The sequence below is a fragment of the Panthera tigris genome, chromosome B4, assembly GCF_018350195.1.
Source record: "Panthera tigris isolate Pti1 chromosome B4, P.tigris_Pti1_mat1.1, whole genome shotgun sequence".
Lineage (NCBI taxonomy): Eukaryota > Metazoa > Chordata > Mammalia > Carnivora > Felidae > Panthera > Panthera tigris.
In genome coordinates this window covers 69,194,883-69,217,600 of record NC_056666.1, presented here as the reverse complement: position 1 = coordinate 69,217,600, position 22,718 = coordinate 69,194,883, and the positions used below count along the sequence as shown (strand labels likewise).

The following is a 22,718-nucleotide window of genomic DNA, read 5'->3' as shown; positions in this document are numbered from 1 at the left end:
ATTCCTAAATAAGCCGATGAGGCTGGTAAAAATAATCTTCAAAGTCAAAAATATCCTAAAGATAGAAATAAGTACCATAATTTGACACAGTCTATGTATAGCAGAAGACAATGGAGTGCATATGTTTAGGAAAAGGTTCTGGAAATTTTTGATACAAAGAAGTGGCTTAATGGGGGAAAGGTGTACTAGTATATTTGCTGAGAAAGAATTTTTATAACTTTGTAAACTGATTCACATACCATAAATGAGGATTTCAAAGTTACCCCAAAATACTTCCCATCAATCTAACATGGGGATTATATGGATAAAATAATAAATAAGAGGCAAAAGCCTTACCCCAAATATAAGATCGCTATTTATATGTTTTAAAGGCTTTTTCCCAAGCAAAATAATCTTCAAAGATAGATGGACAAAAATCAAGTTCTACTAGCCTAGCCCTAACATAAATACTACCACCCTAGGTAAATGGAGATGACAAGATAACATCACAATATTACCATCCTACTCATCTCAGTTATTCAGTATCTACTTTTATTTACCTTTCATTTCTAGTAAGAGAGAATCACTAGATGCAACTGACATGAAGAGTCATTTTTTTCCTTCTTGGTTTTAATGACATTAATTATACATTAATTATAATTATATAAATATAAATTATAGAATTATAATTTTAATCCATTCACAAATGGATTGAATTTGGAATCCATTCACAAATGCACATATTATAATTTAAAATACAAGAATTACCAAAGAAACAGATTATTTTCAGTGTAACCTATAAATTATGTGGTTCGAGTTTGGGCCAAATTTTCCTTTTTTTTTTTTTTTTAAGTTTATTTTGTGAGAGAGAGCGAACGCATGAGAGGGAGTAAGCATGGGAGGGGCAGAGAGAGATGGGGAGAGAGAGGGAGAGAGAATCCCAAGCAGGCTCTGTACTGTCAGCATGGAGCCCGATGCAGGGCTCACAAACTGTAAGATCATGACCTGAGACGAAACCAAGAGTCAGATGCTTAGCGGAGTAAGCCACCCAGGTGCCCTGAGGTCTTAGTTTTCTAAGTTGGGGTTCCAGGCTAACCTACAAAAACCTTGTAAGCACGTAAGCACACATGAAGACTTAATACTTTTCATCAACCACGAAAAACAGGACAAAACAGTAACAGCAGCAATTTTGATTATGGACAATGTCCTAGCCAACTTAAATACATATTCCCATTTAATTCTTTTAAAAAATCCATTTTTTAAATGTTTATTTATTTTTGAGAGATAGAGCAAGCAGGATAGGGGCAGAGAGAGAGGGAGACAAAGGATCTGAAGTGGGTTCTGTGCTGACAGCAAGGAGCCCAATGTGGGGCTTGAACTCACTAACTGTGATATCATGACCTGAGCTGAAGTCAGATGCTCAACCGAGCCACCCAGGTGCCCCGTAACTCTAACAGTATTATGAAGTGGATAACAGCACCATTACCTTTACAGCAGTGAGCAAAGCAAGGCCTGGCAAAGTGAAATGACTTTCCCAAAGATACACAGTTAAGTGGCTGAAATGGAATTCTAGCCAAATCCCCTAATTCCAAAATTCCTACCATATTTATTCTAATTATTAAAATAATGCAGCAGTATTGTAGCAATTCTACATAAATCCTTCTATAAAATTCCATAGTGATGACACACTAGAATCTATTCAGTCATTGTTCTTGGGTAGAAGAATATGATCCTTGATGGAAGGTGGAGACATAAGCAGCAACGAAAATTTTAAAAAGGGGAAATATTAAATAAACCTAAATGAATATTAACTGCCAAGAATACTGTTATTATCTTGTGGAGTTTTAAATATATATGGAAGTAAAACACACCAGTCATATATCAATCAAGAGGAAAGTTCAATAGAGTTAAAATGCTCTAAAGTGCTTACATTGATCATCAAGCAGTTCATAAAAGTACTAGTGGATTAGACTTCCCTAAGTCAGGAATGCATGGTGTAAAGCAATATATAACTAACAAGGTGTTGTATATGGAAATGAATGATAATTTTCTAAATCCCAAAGAAGGAAACAAGGAGAGAAAAAGGACTATGGAATAGGAAGAATAAATATAGATATATCAGTAACTACATTAAATATAAATGGACCAGATGATCGAAGTAAAGCCTTATTTTATCAAAATGTATGAAACAACAAACTCAACTATATGCTGCTTACAACAAAATACCTTACTTAAATACAAGAATATAGAACAGCTAAAAGAAAGGTGACAAAAAAAGGTATCATGGAAAAACTAACTTAGATAAATATGAGGCAGTATTAGAGATTAAAAGAACTACTTAGTTCAGAAAGATATAAAATAATTGTAAATTCATATGCACTTTACATCACAGCCTCAATATATAAAAGGAATAAAAACATTTAAAAGAGATTCACGAAACCACGAACATTTGAAAGTTTTAATAGAACTTTTTCAGAAATATAAGACAAGCAAACAAATCAATAAGGATATGGAGGATTTAATACAATAAATTTTACTTGTTATACTAATAAAATAATGGCCTCAACAAATACAAAATACATCTTCTTTTCAAGTATATAGAATACTTTGAAAAACTGACTATGTGTTGGCCTACAATGTAAGTCTCAACAAATTTCACAGGACTCAAATCCTAAAGAGTATGTTTTCTACTACAGGGGTTTTGAATTAGAAAAAAAAAAAAAATTTTTTTTTAACTATGAAATCGCCTATGTTTGAAAACTTCAAAATATTCTATGTAGCTCTAAGATGAAATCCCCCACCACCACCAAATATTCTAAACTGAATGACAATAAAAATAACATCAACATTTGGAAGATTCAACTAAAGCCCTATAGAGTAGGAACTTATGGGTTAAAAGAAAAGCTACAAATCAATCAGTATCTAGCTCGAGTTTTTTTCAAAAAAGTAGAAGGAAAGAAAATAATAAAGGCAGAATTCAATGAAATATAAAATACAAAATAAGAAAGAAATTAATAAAGCCAAAAGTTGGTTCTTTGGAAAAGACCACCAGTAAGACTGCTACCTTTAGGTAATACTGATCATGGGAGATATGGCAGCCAACTCTCAAGAAAGCCCACAGTGATTCCCATCTCCTGGTATTTTCATCTTCGTGTAATACCTTCCCCTATTGAGTGTTGGCTGGGCTTAGTAACTACTTCTAACGAATAGATCAAGGTAGAAGTACCAGGCAGTATGTGATTTGAAGAATAGACCAAAAAAGGCAGCAAAGCATCATTCCTTTTCTCTGACTCTTGGGTCTCTAGTTCTAGGAAGGTAACATCTTGTAGAGATCCACATGGTGAGGAACTGAAACTCGTACCAACAGCCACATGAGCGAGCTTGGAAGTAAATCTTCCAACTCCAGTCACATCTTCAGAGACTACTACAGTCTTCTGATAGCCCTCATTATCATCTGGACAGTAACTTGAGAGATCCTGAGCCAGGATCCCAACAGGCTTTGTTTATTTATTGCATCTGAGAACTTGAGAAAGTGATTCTAAGATTTCTACAGAAGTTCACAGCTCCAAGTACAGGTACTCTTGAAAAAGAACAGGGTAGGATGACTTGTTTTACTGGATAAAAAGACTTATTATAAAGCTATGATAACAAAGTGTGATATTACTGCGAAGATCAAGAGACCAATGACATAGAGTCCAGAAAGATTCACATATATATGGACACTTGATTACACAGGTGTCAATGCAGAACAGTAAGGATTGGTCTTGTATAAATGAACTGAGAGTATCAACTGACTTTAACTTGTGCTGGTATCAGTAAATAAATGTATAAAAATGACAAGCTTATTTTAGTATACAATACCTGAGTTAAACAACAGTTAAGAGAAGACAGATGTTATAGGAGGGATCATCTTTTAAAAATGAAAAATGACAGGTGAAGGAAAACTATGAGAGGAATTTGTTTCAGAAATGGGGAGGGAGAGCAGGGAATTCTAAAGAGAGGGAAATATTAACCTTTTAATGGCAATTCCTATATCTAGAAAAACAGATTAGAACCAGTGAAATAAAAAAAAACAAAAAACAAGCCAAATAGTGGAGCCCCTGGGTGGCTCAGTCGCCTAAGTGTCCAACTCTTGATTTTGGCTCAGGTCATGATCACACTGTCCCTGGGTTTGAGCCCTGCATCTGTCAGCACAGAGCCTGCTTGGGATTGTCTCTCTCTCTGTCCCCATATCCCCTGCTCAGAATAAACTTAAAAAAAAAAAAAAAAAAATAGGAAAAAGAAAAAAGAAAAAAAAAAAAAAAGAAAAAGACATAAGGTCTAAGAGCCCAAATCCCAGCAATGATGAGAAAACAGTCTCTAACCTTAGAGTTAAACTTATATAGATTTGCTATAAATTATTCCTAAGAAATAATTTGAAAGTAGTCAATATTCCAAAGCTACAGAGAAACAGGCAATGTATTTCTTAACACTACCATAACCATTGTACAGTGATTTTCAATATACAAGGGAGTTCAACATACAGTGCTGTTGGTTCTGTGGGAGAACATGTAATTAATCCCATTTAACAAATAAGGAAAAGGGCTCTGAGAAGTTAAAACACAAAGTGGAAACATCCAGTACTTACTATGCTATAATACTTACAAACGTCCTTAATAAGTACTCAGAGACTAAATAAAATTGTCAACTTACAAAAGAGAAAGTGAATAGCAAGACTAAAAAGTCTAGACTACATTAAAAATAAGAAAATTTGGAGCCACTAGAGAAAAATCCTTACCTAATACTTGTTGATAGTGGAGGAGGAGGAGAGGTGAGAGAATGAAGCTTGTGCTCACACTTATGTCATGGGGAACACCTATATTGGAACTACTTTATAACTGGGTACTTTTGAAGTGATGACATTCCCAGGGACAAGGACCAAGATGGCCTCATCTCTTTTGATACTTGTAACACACTAAATATGGTTCTTACAAAGCTTGGTATCTGTACTGCCCAAATTTTATATTTTTTAATGAAAATAATATCTTAACAGAGTTAACAATCTTCATATTTACAGGTTTATATCAGGTATAAAATAACGAAATTAGTTTTTTTTTTTAAGTTTATTCATTTTTGAGAGACAGTGAAAGCCAGAACATGAAGGGGGGAGGGGTAGAGAGAGAAAGAGACACAGAATCCGAAGCAGGCTCCAGGCTCTGAGCTGTCAGCGCAGAGCCCAACACAGGGCTTGAACTCACGGACCGCGAGATCATGACCTGAGCCAAAGTCAGACGCTCAACCAACTGAGCCACCCAGTTGCCCCACTAACTTACTTTTAAATGTAAAAGCTGATATGCTTGGTTTTAACATTTCAACTATGATACAAATCACCTTAAGAGACAACTTTTAGATGAAACTCTTAAAATACTTATAAAAATAAACACTTATACTTTAGCAAAAAGTTTCTGTAGTAAGAGTATGACCATATTTTGACAAGTAATTTTCAAAAACCTTGAAATTTGGCCAAAATAAAGGATTTATCTTTAATGTATTTGAGACTAAGAAATTTTTCAAGGGTAAATCTTATGTGAGTGTATTTTACTAAATCTATATATGTAAAGTCTGAACAAGTGGTTGGTAATAATGGATTGTTAAATACAGTAGGGTAGACTTGATGTCTAGACAAGATAGTGGTGAGAGCTGCACTTTTAAGAAGTTCGTTACTTGCTCTGATAAAAAGAGAAAACAAAGAATGTTTCTATTATGTAAGGTTAGCATGAAATGCTTAGATCGTGCATATACAACAATAGAGCTGCCACTGCTTTGAAAACAATTTCATCTTAATCCACTATGTGTTAAAAGCGGATTTTTACCATGTCCCTAACTCTAGTTAACATTTCAGGAAGATGGCACATTTGATTAATCTTCTACCCATTTTACTTTAAACCTAAAACCAAAATATCCTTTATATACTGAGAGAGAAGGAACAAGAGCTAGTGATAGTGCTGAGAATCACCAGGCTGTATAGACAGTGACTGAAACTAGACACTGTAAAAAAAAAAAAAAAAAAAGAGCCACAGATTGAACACTGATTAAATGTGACATCTTATTTACTGAAGAAAACATTTTCTGCACAATTCATTAGCTCAATAAACAGTAATTACTAACTGATGCATAGCAATGGTGTATCTGGGTTAAAAAAAAAAAACATTTTAATATAAGAGGCTAAAAAAAACCAAAATACCTACAAATTTTATACTTAATATGAAATTAGCTACGCATTAACAGTGAATACAGAAGCAGTAATACTTAACTTTGAGTTTTTAATGATTTAGATTAAGAAGGGACCTAAGGTTATCTAGTATAACTTCTTTATTTTGAGGAAAAAGTGAAGAAAAGCTAGTAGTAAGCAGTCCATATAGTCACAAAAAAAGGTTAACACATAGAATTCAAATTAAAGTAAAAATTATGTATTAAGTAGATTGATCTAGATTTACAGTAAAACCTTATTAACCTATAAGCCTAATGACCTAGAGGGGAAACAAAATGATTTCTGAATTAGTTTGATCTTTTTTAACTAAATGGAGTAAGGAAATGACATCTACAATTAAACTATAAATTATCAGATATATAATCTACCCATCTTTCAACAGAGATACTTATTTCAAGGTAGAAATATCAGCATTTTCATAAAACAACATCAGGATAGTGTTAGGATAGATAGCTTTCCAAAACAAAGAGGTTTTAAAAATGAATTTGCCTTCATGGCACTTAAAATTTTTTTTAGTTATTATTCACCAAATAAGACAAAAGAAGAAATGGACTTTTCCCCCTACAAATTATAATTTTCCGTGATTTAAGAAATAGCACAAATGATGCATTTAAAGAATACTTTTAAGCACATCACTACAACTATATTGGTTTAGATTCTATAAATTGCATCTACAAATAATTTTTTAAGTTCACTTATTTACTTTGAGAGAGAAAGCACATGAGTGGGAGGAGCAGAGAGGGAAAGAGAATCCCAAGCAAGCTCTACTAATACATTTTTTTTGTAATTTGTTTAATCTTTATTTTTGAGACAGAGAGAGAGAGAGAGAGAGAGAGAGCGAGCGAGCAGGGGACGAACAAAGAGAGAGGGAGACACAGAATCCAAAGCAGGCTCCAGGCTCTGAGCTGTCAGCACAGAGCCCAATGTGGGGCTCGAACTCACGAACCGTGAGATCATGACCTGAGTTGAAGCTGGACACTTAATCGACTGAACCATCCAGGTGTCCCTCTACTAATAAGATTTTTAAGACAGGTTGATGATGATTGGTATAAGCAAGAAATGAAGCTCTCTGTAATCTCATATATTCCAGTCATTCTTGGCCTGCTGTGAGAATCATGAGAAGTGTTTTGAAACATACAGATTTCATAACACAGGGACTCAGGAATTTATTAACAGACACTTTGGTGATCTCTTATGCAGTCATTAAAACCTACACAGCACTTCACAAGACACAAACCCAAGCATTTGATACCCATCACTAAACTAACTCCTCTCCAAAACTGCTCATTTTAAATGTAATACTCGTATATTTTAAAAATACATACACACTTTATTTTTTTTTAAACGTTTATTTATTTTTGAGACAGAGAGAGACAGAGCATGAACGGGGAGGGTCACAGAGAGAAGGAGACACAGAATCTGAAACAGGCTCCAGGCTCTGAGCTGTCAGCACAGAGCCCGACGCGGGGCTAGAACTCACAGACCGTAAGATCATGACCTGAGCCGAAGTCAGACGCTTAACTGACCAAGCCACCCAGGCGCCCCTACATACACACTTTAAAAAAGGTAGAGAAATCAGAGGAACTGTACTTTAAAACATGGTTCACAAGTGATTATAAATATCTACTAATAGGAGACTAGTTATAAACACTGATACAGAATGGATATATTAAACAGGGTGCATGGTAAACTACCACTTGTACTTAAAGGAATAATATGGACACAAGTACAAATTTTTATTTCTACTCATCAGGATCAACTATGATCCAGATCTATGTGTGTATATACATACACAGTATGTGTGTATACATGGTATGCACACACAAATACTACATATAAACTGCGTATACACATACATATGTATGTTACATAGTGTCATCTATATGCTGGGGAAAGAAACTGGGTAGCTAAGAATTATGAAGAAGGAAACTTCTTTTTCACTGCATAATCTCTTGTGTTCTTTGAAATTTATGCTTGTATATGTTGCTACTTGAAGTATAGCCTTGATGGGCTGAAGGGTATTTACCATAAATCAAATCAAATTACATGATTTTGAGCTTTTAATTCCTAACTAAATCCTTATTACTATCAGTGTATCAACTGTTCTGAAAAAGAAAAACTTTCATAAATATTTGTCACAGGTGATATTTACACAGTGTTTTAACTGTCAAAATTCATCCAACCGAATATTTAGGATCTATGCATTTTATTGCATGTTAATTATACCTCAATTAAAAAATACATAAGATAAAACTTTAGTTTATATAAAATTAAGGGGGTTATAGTTCTCAACCTTTTAGCACATTAGAAAACTATAGAAGAACTTAAGAAAAAATAATCACCTCTTTCTAATTCCTTGTTACTCCAAATATGGTCCACAGACTAGAACAATCAGCATCACCAAGCAGCATGTTAGAAATTCCAATCTCAAGCCCGATCCCAGATTCACAGTGCTTTAACAAGATCCCCAAATGTGCTTTAACAAGATCCCCAAATGATTTCTGTGCATGTTAAAGCTTGAGAAACTCTGATAACCAAATTACCAAAATATTTATGGTAGAAATCCAAGAAGCTCTCCTTTTAAGGAGCCCCCCAGATGTACAACAAAGGTAGAGAGTCACAATATAAGTACTGTGTTTGAGGGTTAAGAGATGGAAAGTTCTTTCTTCAAGACTGTTAGTTTGCATAGCAAAAAGTCCTAATAAACAGCAGTTACTCACTACCTTTAGTAGTTGTTTAATTAGCTAACTGCTTTTCTGCTACTTATGTCTGTCTGTAGGAGGATTTTAGCCACTGTGACATTCATAGTTGTATGGTCTACTAGGCAGAACATGCATATGCATATTATATATACACACATTATGTTATATATACTACATATATGTATATGTTATACACACATATTTATATAGATCCACTCAGATTATCTGATTCCATCTGAAGAAAGAAGATAGAAGACTCTAATCCAGATCTTGCCACTGGGGAATTACAAAGATATTTTTAAATATAATTATTTATTTTGCCAGACCTCCAAAAAACAGAGGATCTGATCTCACTGATAGGCTATGTCTAAGCACAATTTTAACAAATCATGAGGGACAAATCTTCAACATGAAAAGCTTCCAAACAGTTAAAGTAAATATTACCTTATCCCCGGGGGTACAATAGAGGGAAGAAGGGCTATGTAATAATACAGATTTCAATTTGTGAGGTTTGTTCAAAGTGCCAATTTTTTAAAAGATTCCTCACTGATAAAATAGCAAGTAGTGGGATGCACTTAATTTCAAATCAAATAATTCAGTAATAGGTATGTGAGGACTTGTGAGATATGACAGTTAAGGGGTTAATGACAAATACCTGAGTCAGATTGTGAATCACCCATACTTTTGTAGGTTGTCTATCTAGGAATTACTTATAATGACAGGAGAAATTTTGAAATCTCTCTAAGCTAAGAAGCTAGGAACCTCAAAAAATACTCTGGTAAGTCAATGTGAAAGTGGCCCAAATTGGGTAAGAATGGGTAAATCTAGGGAAATGAGGATTAAAAAAAAAAAATACACACACACACACACACACACACACACACACACACACACACCATAGGATCCAAAACATAAGGCATAAGGAGGCTAAATGTGCTGTGGCAATAGAATGAATCATCTCCATTAAAGGATACTGAAGTACAAGGGGATGATTCGAATGATCTCTATCTAGCAACACAATATTCAGAGATGCAACCTGATGTCTTCTGGCTCAAGGATTTTAGACTGTGGTTCTCTGTGCATATTTAACTATTAATGTGGGGAGCTTTATCAAAAAGCACCAACATTTCCAACCCTATTAAAATTCTTAAATGTCCAGGATGAGATGGCAATAATGTGGCAAAGAACATGAATATGCTCCCTCACTGAAATGATTCAGATACAATCTACCTCCATATATATATATGCCCTTAAACATCAAATAGCCACTTTGTAGGCACTTCGAATTAAACCAAATTTTGGCCAAGAGATTAAGTTTATTTTATATTGCAATATAGCCACAAGTTAATGATTTCCTTGGGGTTGAAGCACTGAAGAATCTAATACAGAAACGCTAAAAAAAGTGTGGTAATTTATCTTTACAAGATATCTGAACATACTGCACTTGATATAACAGACAGAAAAAGCAGCTTGGGCATTATACCAATATTTACATTTCTATATTATTCCAAGCCTGAATTGTTGGCCTCATCTATGTGGGCTTTTTTGGATTATTATTTATTTTGTAAAATCATGAAATATTTCAAGCATGTGGAAAAATATAAAGAATAACTCCTGGACAGCTGTGTAACTACTAGCTGGCTTTCTCAAGCCTTTGCACTATTCCTATTCATTTGGCATTTAATCCCTAAAACTAAAATGTGCAGAAGTTGAAAATGAAGAAAACAAGGGGGAAAAAATCCCCTTAAAACTACTTTTTCTTTAAAAAAATTTTTTTTAACGTTTATTTATTATTGAGAGACAGAGAGAGACAGAGCATGAGCATGGGAGGGGCAGAGAGAGGAGGAGACACAGAATACAGAGTAGGCTCTAGGCTCTGAGCTGTCAGCACACAGCCCGAAGCAGGGCTCGAACTCACAAACTGCGAGATCACGACCAGAGTTGAAGTTAGACGCTTAACCGACTGAGCCACCCAAGTGCGCCTTAAAACTACTTTTCATTTTTAACAATCACTATAACTTTTAGACACAAATTTATCAAATAGTTATATATGATTATTTACTAGCTTTCTGACACTTTTGGAGTTTTTAAGGTTTGATTTTCTTGCCAATATATGTAAACCAAAGTGCTCTATTAAGAACAGAGTTTAGTAACATTATTAAGTACAATAATTTATTTTTAACATATAAAATTATTTATATTTAACATTATTAATTTTTCTGTTTTATAATACTTCTAATAACTATCTTTACTTCTCTAGTCATATCAGAATACAGTAATGTTCTTTTAGATTTTTTAGGTCATCTGTTTTGCTATTAAAATCTCGATATTCTTTAGTGTCAGATTTTTCATGTTTTAGAACAATGGGCAGATGAAATGAGAAATCTAGTCATACTTATAGGTCAAACATATATGGATGGATGTCTATAAAGTACTACACAAACTGATTCCATGCTAAAAATTTTAAATGTGTACTGTTAAACTAGGCTGTTTATCTGACTGGTAGCTCATCTTTTCAAGATCAAATAAATCAACTATGAATAATAAGAGACAGGAGAAATATTAATAAATGACAACCCCAAATCCTCCTACCCTGCTACTTCAGTCAAATTCTTCTACCAATTATATTTTTAAGAGAAACTCTCCTTTAAATAACTGCTGTTTAACTACTAGGAATTTATCCAAAGGATACAGGAGTGCTGATTCATAAGGGCACTCGTACCCCAATGTTTACAGCAGCACTATCAACAGCAGCCAAATTATGGAAAGAGCCTAAAATGTCCATCAGCTGATGAATGGATAAAGAAGATGTGGTTTATGTACACAATGGGATACTACTTGGCAATAAGAATGAAATCGTGCCATTTGCAGCAACGTGGATGGAACTGGAAGGTATTATGCTGAGTGAAATAAGTCAGAGAAAGACAGATATCATATGTGTTCACTCATATGTGGAACTTGAGAAACTTAACAGAAGGCCATGGGGAAAGGGAAGGGGTAAAAATAGTTACAAACAGACAGAGAGGGAGGCAAACCATAAGAGACTCTTAAATACAGAGAACAAACTGGGGGTGGATGGGGACGTGGGGGAGAGGGGAAAATGGGTGATGGGCATTGAGGAGGGCACTTGTTGGGATGAGCACTGGGTGTTGTATGTAAGCGATAAACCATGGGAATCTACCCCAAAAACCAAGAGCACGCTCTATACACTGTATGTTAGCCAATTTGACAATAAATTATATTAAAATAAATAAATAAACAAACAAACAAATATTAAAAGAATAACTGCATTTAGGTGGAAAAGAAAAATAGTATAAATCATTCATTCAATAAACACTTATTAAGCACTTACTACAAAGTGCTGGGCCTAGGCACCGTATTAGGTGATCAGGTTAAGATGCAGTGACTTAGTGACTCAGGGGCTATTCAAGGAAGGGTCACTTCTAGGTTTATGACTCTATCCACCATCCAGAGAACAAATATTTCTTTTGAGCCCACTACATGCCAATCATTGTATTAAGTAACGGAGATAAGGGATAGTCACTGCTCTCATGAAGCTTCCATTTAGGAGGGAGACAAACAAATAAAAACATATGTCAAGTAGTAAAAAAATAACCCAAAAACTACAAAGAAAACTAAGAGTAAAAGGACAAAAGGACAGTAATTCTACATAGGATAATGATATTCATATCCATGTTGAAGATACATCTGATGAGCAAACCTTTTATGCTCTTAATTAACTGGTATCTTGTAAGGCACCACTTTCATATCACCAAATTAAACACGCTTTTTCTCAGTCTCCATTTTCCTTCTATTCTTCCAAGCATCTGACACTGACACCAAGCATGCTGACCACCTCCAGTTTAAAACTCTACTGGCTTACATGAAACATCCTGTATTTATTAGATTTTTATCCTTTGCCATTGGGGTAGCATCAATATGAGCTGTACAATCACAACCAGGATTTACTTAAGATGTTCTCCTATCCAACCAAGGCAAATAGATTTTAACTGATATGAAAGTGGCAAGTACCTTGAGAAAAGATTTAACTTTATTAATTCCCAATAGGTTTCAGAAGACTATATAACAATATGACATTTACTCAAAGCACTGGAGAGTAACATCAAAAACACTTGTACACACTGAGTAATGTAGAGAATTGTGAAATCACTATATTATATACCTGAAACTAATATAGCACTATATGTTAATTACACTGGGGAAAAAAATACTTATACAACATGTTACATGTTATAAAACCCTTTCAAATTTTATTTACTTCATTTAATCCTCTAAAGTTATAATACACCATGAGGCAGGTAATATTTCCATGTGAAAACATTTTAAATTTTGCTATGTATAATGAGCACATGTGAAGAGGACTGAAGAGAAAATAGTTTTAAATCTTAATAGGTAAGACAAAACCTCTAAACTTATTCCAATCCATAATTATATTTCACACTATATTAAGATATAGCTAGAAGGTTCTGACCTATGATTCCCTAAGCAATCTATTTAATCTATTAAAAACAAGATCCTAACTTTTCAGAATGATATCATTAAAATTAAATCTATATACTTATCCTTTACTTTTTCTTTACTATTTGAAAAATGCTTAGAGTGTAATGAAAAACATAAACATCTGTAATGCCAATATTCTTAAAACAACATCTGCTAACATTTTGGTATATTTAACATTTCTTTCAGCCCATTCCTGTTAATTTTAATAGTTTAATTGCTTCATACTACCATGAATACTGATATTCCTTAAAAAAGAAGTTTGCTTTTTACTTAAAAAATAAAAAAGTAAACAAGAATAGGGGACCAAACTGATCAGTATTACTGTGAAATCAAATTAAGCAATTTTGATATTTTTTTAATTTCAGAATCACAAGTGGAAAAAAATCAAAATGACATATTTATTCAATAAATATTTACTATAATTACCATGTGCAAAATGACAGGAACAAAGGATTATATACTTAAAGAAGACTGAATTCTCACCTGTTCAATCTCTTTGGTTTTTGATGCTATTGCTTTAGAGCGGCTGGTTAGCTGACTGTCTTCAAATAATTCCATGCCATCTGTTGCATTTGACTCAGGTTCTTCTGGCTGGTCAATAAACAGTGGTGCTGTGGATCCTGCCTTTGAAAAAAATTAGAAAACCTTAATTACATACAGCATTTCACATGACTGTTTATAGGCCTTAACTGGCACATTATACCAAGAGAAAGTGCTACATTCAACCAGTTTTAAGAAGACACTTTCAATTTCACTCTGCATAATATGTGAGGAGGACCAAAGAGGAAATGATTGCTACTTTTTAAATTTTAGAGAAGACAAAGATTCTAGGCTTATTCCATTCCAAAATTATATTTCACATTACATTAAAATACAGCTAGAAAGTTTTGTCCTGTGGCTTACTCCTTAAGCAATCTATTTAAGAAACAGTGAAGAGAAAAAGTCTAATTGGAAGTGAATGGTATGTGCACACATAAACATATTAAAAAAGAACATGGAAAAGGGTTCTACTTTCAGAAGTTAAAAATACCTTGCTCCTGTAGCAAAAAAAAAAAAAAAAATTATCAAAATCACTGAAAAGAAAATCCCCCAAATAATAATCACTATTTTATAGCGACAATTCATTAAGTACATAATCCCACAAAAAGTCCATAGCTAACTACTGTACTTTCCAAAAACACTTTTGTGACAAAGAAAAAACTGAAAAAAAGGGGGAAACAATTATTTAACTACATTCGTTTATTCAAAAATTTACTGTGCGACACGTAAAGCAGCATTATCTACAATAGCCAATTACAAGTAGCCCAAATGTCCACCAAGAGATGAATGGGTAAAGAAGAGGTGGGGTATGTATACAATGGAATATTACTCAGCCATAAAAAAGAGTGCAATCTTGCCATTTGCAACTACATGGATGGAGCTAGAGAGTATTATGCTAAGTGAAATAAGTCGGAGAAAGACAAATAGACAAATACCATGTGATTTCACTCATATGTGGAATTTGAAAAACAAAAATGTAAAAAGGGGAAGAAAAAAAAGAGAGAGACACCAAGAAACAGACTCTTAACTATACAGAACAAACTGATAGTTACCAGAGAGAAGGTAGGTAGGAGACTAGGTTAAACTAGGTTAAACTAGGTGATGGGGATTAAGGAGAGCACTTGTGATGAGTACTGGCCATTACATGGAAGTCTTGAGTCACTATATTGTACACCTGAAACTAATATTACACTGTATGTTAACCAACTGGAATTTTAACAAGAACTTAAAAAAAATGTTACTGTGTGACAGAGAAAGGAATATGGCAGCACAGTAGGAAGACCCTATGCTAGCCACAAATTCAACTAGATAATTATAATCCTAAATACTCCAGAAATCAACCTTAAGATTGGCAGAACAAACTCCACAACTAAAGGTAGAGGAGAGGCCATAATGAAGGAAGTAGGAAGTGCAGAGAGATGGCTTGGGAGAGAAAAGAAGGATGGTGGCTGCTGTGGTAGTGAGGAAGCTATGGTTGCAGAGAAAGGTGACAGACAGACTAACACACAGGGGAGTGCCTGGGAGAAATGAATCCCATAGCAATTGGCTTGGAAAATGAGAGGGGATGAATTTTTTGAGTTCTTGTAACCAGGCTAAAGCCTGGAGTTCTGAAGGTCAGCGAGCTTGACCCTGGGGAAAGCTGTGGGGCATTGGGACTGCTTTTAGAGAGAAGGCAGGGGAAACAGTCCTCGATCATACAGAGGGTAAACAGTGATCTGAAGAGCACCTGGGGCACACAGTGGGTAGGTTATTCCCTCATCTTGGAGTGTGTCCCAGAGAGGCAGCATTCATGAAGAGAACACTCCAGGAAAAAAGGGACAGGCAACCACCTTTTCCCTCCCCAGTCCCTCAGTATAAGCATAGAACCACCTATGAGATCCAGCGCAATGACAATACCGCCTACTTAATTTGCTTACACCAAGGCCTGTTCCTGCACCCCACTGTACTCTGGTAGAACTGCCTTTCCTAGTCACACTTACCTCAGTTCCAGCATCGCAGGCGCCCTTGCCAGAAGACCAGCCCAAACCCCTGCCCACATCCTGTCTCCTGATCAGGGAGTTTTGCAGAGCCTCAGTTCCAGTGCTGGTGGCAACAGGTCTCACATCTAGTTAAAACATGCTACATTCACACCAGGGACTAAACACTACCCACAACAGGCAAAGAGAGTCTCTGCAGATGACTGTCCTAAAGGATAAAAAGGCCAGGAAAAAACAGCAGAGCACATATGAAGCAAACGCTGGAGACAATACTGGAAGAGACAGACCCTGAGCACAGTGGACACTACACACCAGGGCACTCACTACAAGACCTCTTCTTCACAAGACCATTACCTTCAAGAACAGGAAACATAATAGCAAATTTCCTAACACAGAGAAACAGGCACAGAAACTTAGGCAAAATGAGAAGACAGAGGAATCTGTCCCAAATAAAACAAAAGGACAAGGCCATAGCTGGAGAGCTAAGCAAAAGAGAAGCAACATGTCTGATGGACTATTTAAAGCAATGATCATAAGGTTACTCACTGGACTTGAGAAAAGAGTGGAAGACATGGTGAGACCTTTAACAGAGAAACAAAAAAGAAACAATCAGAGATGAAAGGTGCAATAAGCAAGATAGGATATATGCTTGATGCAATGAATAGCAGACTGGAAGAATCAGAGGAATGAATTAATGAGCTAGAAGACAGAGTAATGGAAAGTTAGCAAGATGAACAAAAGACAGAAAGAAGAATTAGGCAAAACGAGAACAGACTTAGGGAACTCAGTGACTCCATCAAAGTAAAAACATTCACATTAGAAGAATTCCAAAGAAGAGAGAGAAAGAGAGGTAGAAATTTTATTTGAAGAGATAATAGCTAGAGACTGTCTTAATCTGGAAAAGGAATAGATATTTAGATCCAGGAGGCACAAACAACCCCCAACAAAATCAACAAAAGCAGATCCACACCAAGACATATTACAATAAAAATCGCAAAATGTACCAAAAAGAAAAAATTTTAAAAGCAGCAATACAAAAGAAGATGGTTACACACAATGGAAACCCCATAAGCCTACCAGGGGATTTTTCAGCAGAAACTTTCCAAGCCAGAAGGGAGGGGTACCATACATACAAAGTGTTGAGTGGGAAAAATCTAGAGCCAAGAATACTCTATCCAGCAAGACTATCATTCAAAATAGGAGGAGATAAAGAGTTTCCTGGACAAAAAGTGAAAAAGTTCATGACCACTAAAATCAGTCCTGCATGAAATATTAAAGGGCCTCTGAGTGGAAAGGAAGACCAAAAGTGACACTATGAAGGAAGGAAACACAAAAGCAGTAAAAATGACTATTTTTGTAAATATCAGTCAAGGAACTCACAAAATAAAAGGATGTAAAATAGGACAACATATCAAAATGTGAGTAAGAGTGAAGAATGAGTTCAAACTTAACCTCTGAGTTAACACAGACTGCTATATGCAGAATATGTTATAAACAAACCTAATGACAACCACAAATCAAAAAGTACTAATATATATGCAAAGAATAAAGAAAAATGCAAATATATCACTAAAGAAAACAAGCAAACCATGAGAAAGACAAGACAGGATCAGAGAAAATCTTCAGAAACAACCACAAAAGAGGTAATAAAATAGCAACACGTATAAATCAATAATTACTTTGAATATAAATGGAATATAAATCAAAAGACACAGAGTAACAGAATGGCTAAGAAAACAAGACCCATCTATATGCTGCTTACAAGATACTCATTTTAGACCTAAATACACCTGCAGATTGAAAGTGATAGGATGGAGAAACACTTATCATGCAAACAGAGGTCAAAAGAAAGCCAGAATAGCAATATTTATATCTGACCAAATAGACTATATTTTTAATTTCATTTGTTTTAAGTTTACTTATTTGAGGGAGACAGAGACATCACGAGTAGGGGAGGGGCAGAGAGAGGAAGAGAGAGGAAGAGAGAGAAAATCCCAAGCAGGCTCCGAGCTGGAGCACAAAGCCTGATGCAGGACTTGAATCTATGAAGCCGTGAGATCATGACCTGAGCCAAAACCAAGAGTCAGACACTTAACCGAATGGGCCACCCAGGCACCCCTATTTATTTTTATTTGAGAGAGAGAGAGAGAGAGAGAGAGAGAATGAATGAATGAATGAATGTGAGTGGGAGAGAGGGGCAGAGGAAGGGAAAGAATTTTAGCAGGCTCCACACTTAGCATGGAGTGCAATGTAGGGTTCAATCCCACAACCCTGGGATCATGAACTAAGACAAAATTAAGGTCAGATGTTCAACTGACTGAGCCACCCAGGAGCCCCAGACAAAGAGACTTTAAAACAAAGACTTTAAGAAGAGACAAAGAGGGATGCTATATAACTATAAAGGGGACAATACAACAAGATGTAACAATTGCAAATATTTATGCCTCCAACATGGAAGCACCCAAATATATGAAACAGTTAATAGCAAACATAAAGGAACTAATAGATAATAACACCATAAATGTAAGGGACTTTAAAACCCGCTTACATCAACAGACAGGTCATCTGAACAGAAAATCAACAAGGAAACAATGGTTTTGAGCAACACACTGGATCAGATGGATTTATTCAGAACATTACATCCTAAAAATACAGAATACACATTCTTTTCAAGTACACTTGGAACATTCTGTAGAACAGATTATATAATAGGCCATAAAAGAAGCCTCAACAAACTCAGAAAGATAAAATTATACCACACATCTATTTTGACCACAGTGCTATAAAATTAGAATCAACCACAAGAAAAACTCTGGAAAGAACACAAACTACATGGAGGTTAAAGTACATGCTACTGAACAATGAATGGGCCAACCTGGAAATAAATAAAAAAGTACACGGAAATACACAATGGTTCAAAAGCTTTGAGATGCAGCAAGAGTGATTGTAAGAGGGAAGTTTACAGCAATACAGGCCTACCTAAGGAAGCCAAAATAATCTCAAATAAACAACTTAAACCTAAAGAAACTACTAAAAGAACAACAACAACAAAAAAAACTAAAACCAGCAGAAGGAAAGAAATAATAAAGATTTGAGCAGAAATAAATGACACAGAAACTAAAAAAAACCAACAGAACCTAGATCATTGAATCCAGGAACTATTCCTTTGGGAGAAAAAAAAAACAATAATCAATGAAATTGATAAACTTCTAGTCAAACTTATCACAGAATAGTATGAAAAAAAGTATATGCCAACAACCAAGACAAAATGGATAAATTCGTAAAAACATATAACCTACCAAAACTGAAAGAAAATTTGAAAGAACAATTACCAGCAAAAAAAGTGATTCCATAAACAAAAACTCCCAACAAACAGAAGTCCAGGACCAAATGACTTCACAAGTGAATTCTACCAAATATTTAAAGAAGAGTTAATACCTGTTTTTCTCAAACTATTCCAAAAAATATAAGAGGAAGGAAAACTTCAAAATTCATTCTATGAAGCAAGCATTACCCGGAAATCAAAACCAGATAAAGATACCACAAAAAAAGAAAACTACTGGCCAATATCTCTGATGAATGTAGATGCAAAAATCCTCAACAAAATATTAGCAAACCAAATCCAAGAATACATTTAAAAGATCATTCACCATAATCAAGTGCGATTTATTCCCCTTGTACATCACAGGAGTGGTTTGATATTTGCAAATCAATCAACGTGATACATAACATCAATAGGCACAGAAAAGGCATTTGACAAAGTACAACATCCATTCATGATAAAAAGCCTCCACCAAGTAGGTTTAGAGGGAAAATACCACAATGAGATAAAGGCCAGATATGAAAAACTCACAGCTGACATTATCCTCAATGGGGAAAAACAGAGCTTTTCTCCTAAGGTCAGGAACAAGACAAGGATGTCAATTCTCACAACTTTTATTCATCATAGCACTGGAAGTTCTAGCCACAGCAATCAGACAACAATGAAATAAAAGGCATCCAAATTGGTAGGGGAGAAGTAAAACTTTTCATAATTTGCAGATGATATGATACTATACATAGAAAATCTGAAAGACTCCACCAAAAAACTACTAAAACTGATAAATGAATTCAGTAAGGTTGCAGGATACAAAATCAATGTACAGAAATCCACTGCATTTCCATTTGCGTAATAATGAAGCAGCACAACGAAACCAGAATAATTCCATTTGCAATTATACCAAAAATAATAAAATACCTGAGAATAAACTTAACCAAAAAATGAAAGACCTGTACTAAAATATAAGACACTGATGAACAAAATTAAAGACACAAAAATATGCAAAGACATTTTATGCTAATGGATTGGAGGAACAAGTATTGTTAAAATATCTATACTACTGAAAGCAATCTACAGATTTAATGCAATCTCTATCAAAATAGCAACAGCATTTTCCACAGAACTAGAACAAACAATTCTAAAATTTTTATGGAACCACAAAAAAGAAAAGAAAAGAAAAGAAAAGAAAAGAAAAGAAAAGAAAAGAAAAGAAAAGAAAAGAAAAGAGAAAAGAAAAGATCCAAATAGCCAAAGCACTCTTAAAATTTTAAGAAAAACAAAGCTGGAGGTATCTCAATTCCAGATTTCAAGTTGTATTACTGTAATCAAAATAGTATGGTACTGTTACAAAAACAGACGTATAGATCAATGGAACATAACAGAAAACCTAGAAAAATAAATATGATCAATTAATCTTCAACAAAGCAGGAAAGAATATCCAATGGGAAAAAGACAGTCTCTTCAACAAATGGTGGTAGGGAAAGTAGACAGTGACATGCAAGAGAATGAAACTGAACTCTTTCTTAAACCATACACAAAAATAACTTCAACATGCAAAAATAAACTACTGGGAATATATCAAAATAAAAAGCTTCTACACAGCAAAGGAAACAATCAACAAAACAAAAAGGCAGGGGCACCTGGATGGCTCAGTCAGTGAAGTGTCCATCCTTGACTTGAGTTAAGATTTCACGGTTTGTGGGTTCCAGCCCTGTGTCGGGCTCTGTGCTGACAGCTCAGAGCCTGGAACCTGCTTCAGATTCTGTGTCTCTTCCTTTCTCTGTCCCTCCCCCGCTCGCTCGCTCTCTCTCAAAACTAAACATTAAAAAAAAAATTAAAAAAAAAACTAAAAGGCAAACTACTGAATGGGAGAATATATTTGCAAATAACATATCTGATAAAGGGTTACTATCCAAAATACATAAAGAATTGATACAACTCAACACATTATAAAAACAAATAATCCAATTAAAAATGGGTAGAAGGCAGGAACAGATGTTTCTCCAAGGAAGACATCCAGATGGCCAACAGACACATGGAAAGATGTTCAACATCATTCATTATCAAGAAAATGCAAATCAAAACTACAATGCAGTATCATCTCACCCCTGTCAGAATGGCTAAAATCAATGACACAAGAAACAACAGGTGTTGGCAGGGATGTGGAGCAAAAGGAACACTCATCTACTATTGGAATACAAACTGGTACAGCCACTGTGGAAAACAGTATGGAGGTATGCACTACTCGGTATTTACAAAAGTGCTAATTCAAAGGGATACATGTACCCCTATGTTTATAGTAGCATTATTTACAATAGCTAAGATATGGAAGCAGCCCAAGCGTCCATGTACTGATGAATGGATATAGAAGATGGGGTACATATGTGCAATGGAGTATTATTCAGCCATAAAGAAGAATGAAATCTTGCCATATGCAACAACATGGATGGAGCTAGAGTGTATAATGCTAAATTAAGGAAGTCAGAGAAAAACAAATACCATATTATTTCACTCATATGTAGAATTTAAGAAACAAAACAAATGGGCAAAGGGGGAAAAAAGGGAAAAAGAGAGACAGAAAGAAAGAAAGAAAGAAAGAAAGAAACAAACAAACAAACAGACTGTTAACTATAGAGAACAAACAATCTGATGGTTACCGGAGGGAAGGTGGGTGGGGGGATGGATTAAATAGGTGATGGGGATTAAGGAGCGCACTTGTCATGATAAACACCAAGTGATATATGAAAATGTTGCATCACTATATTGTACACCTGCAAGTAAAATAACACTGTAAGTTAACTAACTGGAATTAAAATAAAAATTTTTTTAGAAAATTAATAAAAAAATTTACTATATGACAAATACCAAACACTGTTCCAGGAACAGTGGATACATCAATGAACACAACAGAGCAAAGTTCTTGCCTCCATGTAACTTGCAGTAAGCAATGACTTAGAGTAAACTGTAAAGTCTGAGCTCATATATTCTACTGCCGCATATGTTAGGTAGGTGGGAAATGAGAGGGAAAAAAAGAAATAGAACATATTTCAAAAACTGAATTTTAAAAAATTAAGTAGTGGCAAAAAGCAGTAGGTTTAGTGAAGTCACAAGATATATATTAATGAGTGGTAATTTTCACTAGGAAAAGCACATCAACTCCTAGTGTATTGGGAGTGTATACTGCCACAACTTCTTTACACAGTAATCTGGCAGCATGTATTGCAATTTAGTACATGCGCCTTTCACCCAGCAATTTCACCTCTAGAAACTTAATCTACAGATACCAACATGAGCAACAGATACTAACATATGGCTGCCACTTATAGCAAATGACTGAAGACAACCTACATGTCCATCATTAGGACAAATAAATTATCCAGTATGTAGAACTATGGGATATTAAGAAATCATCTAAAAGAGTAACAGCCTAT

The 22,718-nt window shown here is 34.9% G+C and overlaps 1 protein-coding gene across 18 annotated transcripts in view; it reads right to left on the bottom strand.

Moving 5' to 3' along the window:
• The window catches only part of PPHLN1 (periphilin 1), a 246,928-nt gene that overhangs the window by 51,208 nt on the left and 173,002 nt on the right, over nucleotides 1-22,718 (bottom strand). For all 18 annotated transcript variants that reach the window (XR_006219897.1, XR_006219900.1, XR_006219896.1 and 15 more), the window contains one exon: nucleotides 13,936-14,076. Coding sequence is in view for 12 of the 18 variants with exons in the window: in XM_042992119.1 (XP_042848053.1) it covers nucleotides 13,936-14,076 (141 nt within the window). In the remaining 6 variants the exon portion in view is untranslated. The remainder of the gene's footprint in view (nucleotides 1-13,935; nucleotides 14,077-22,718) is intronic.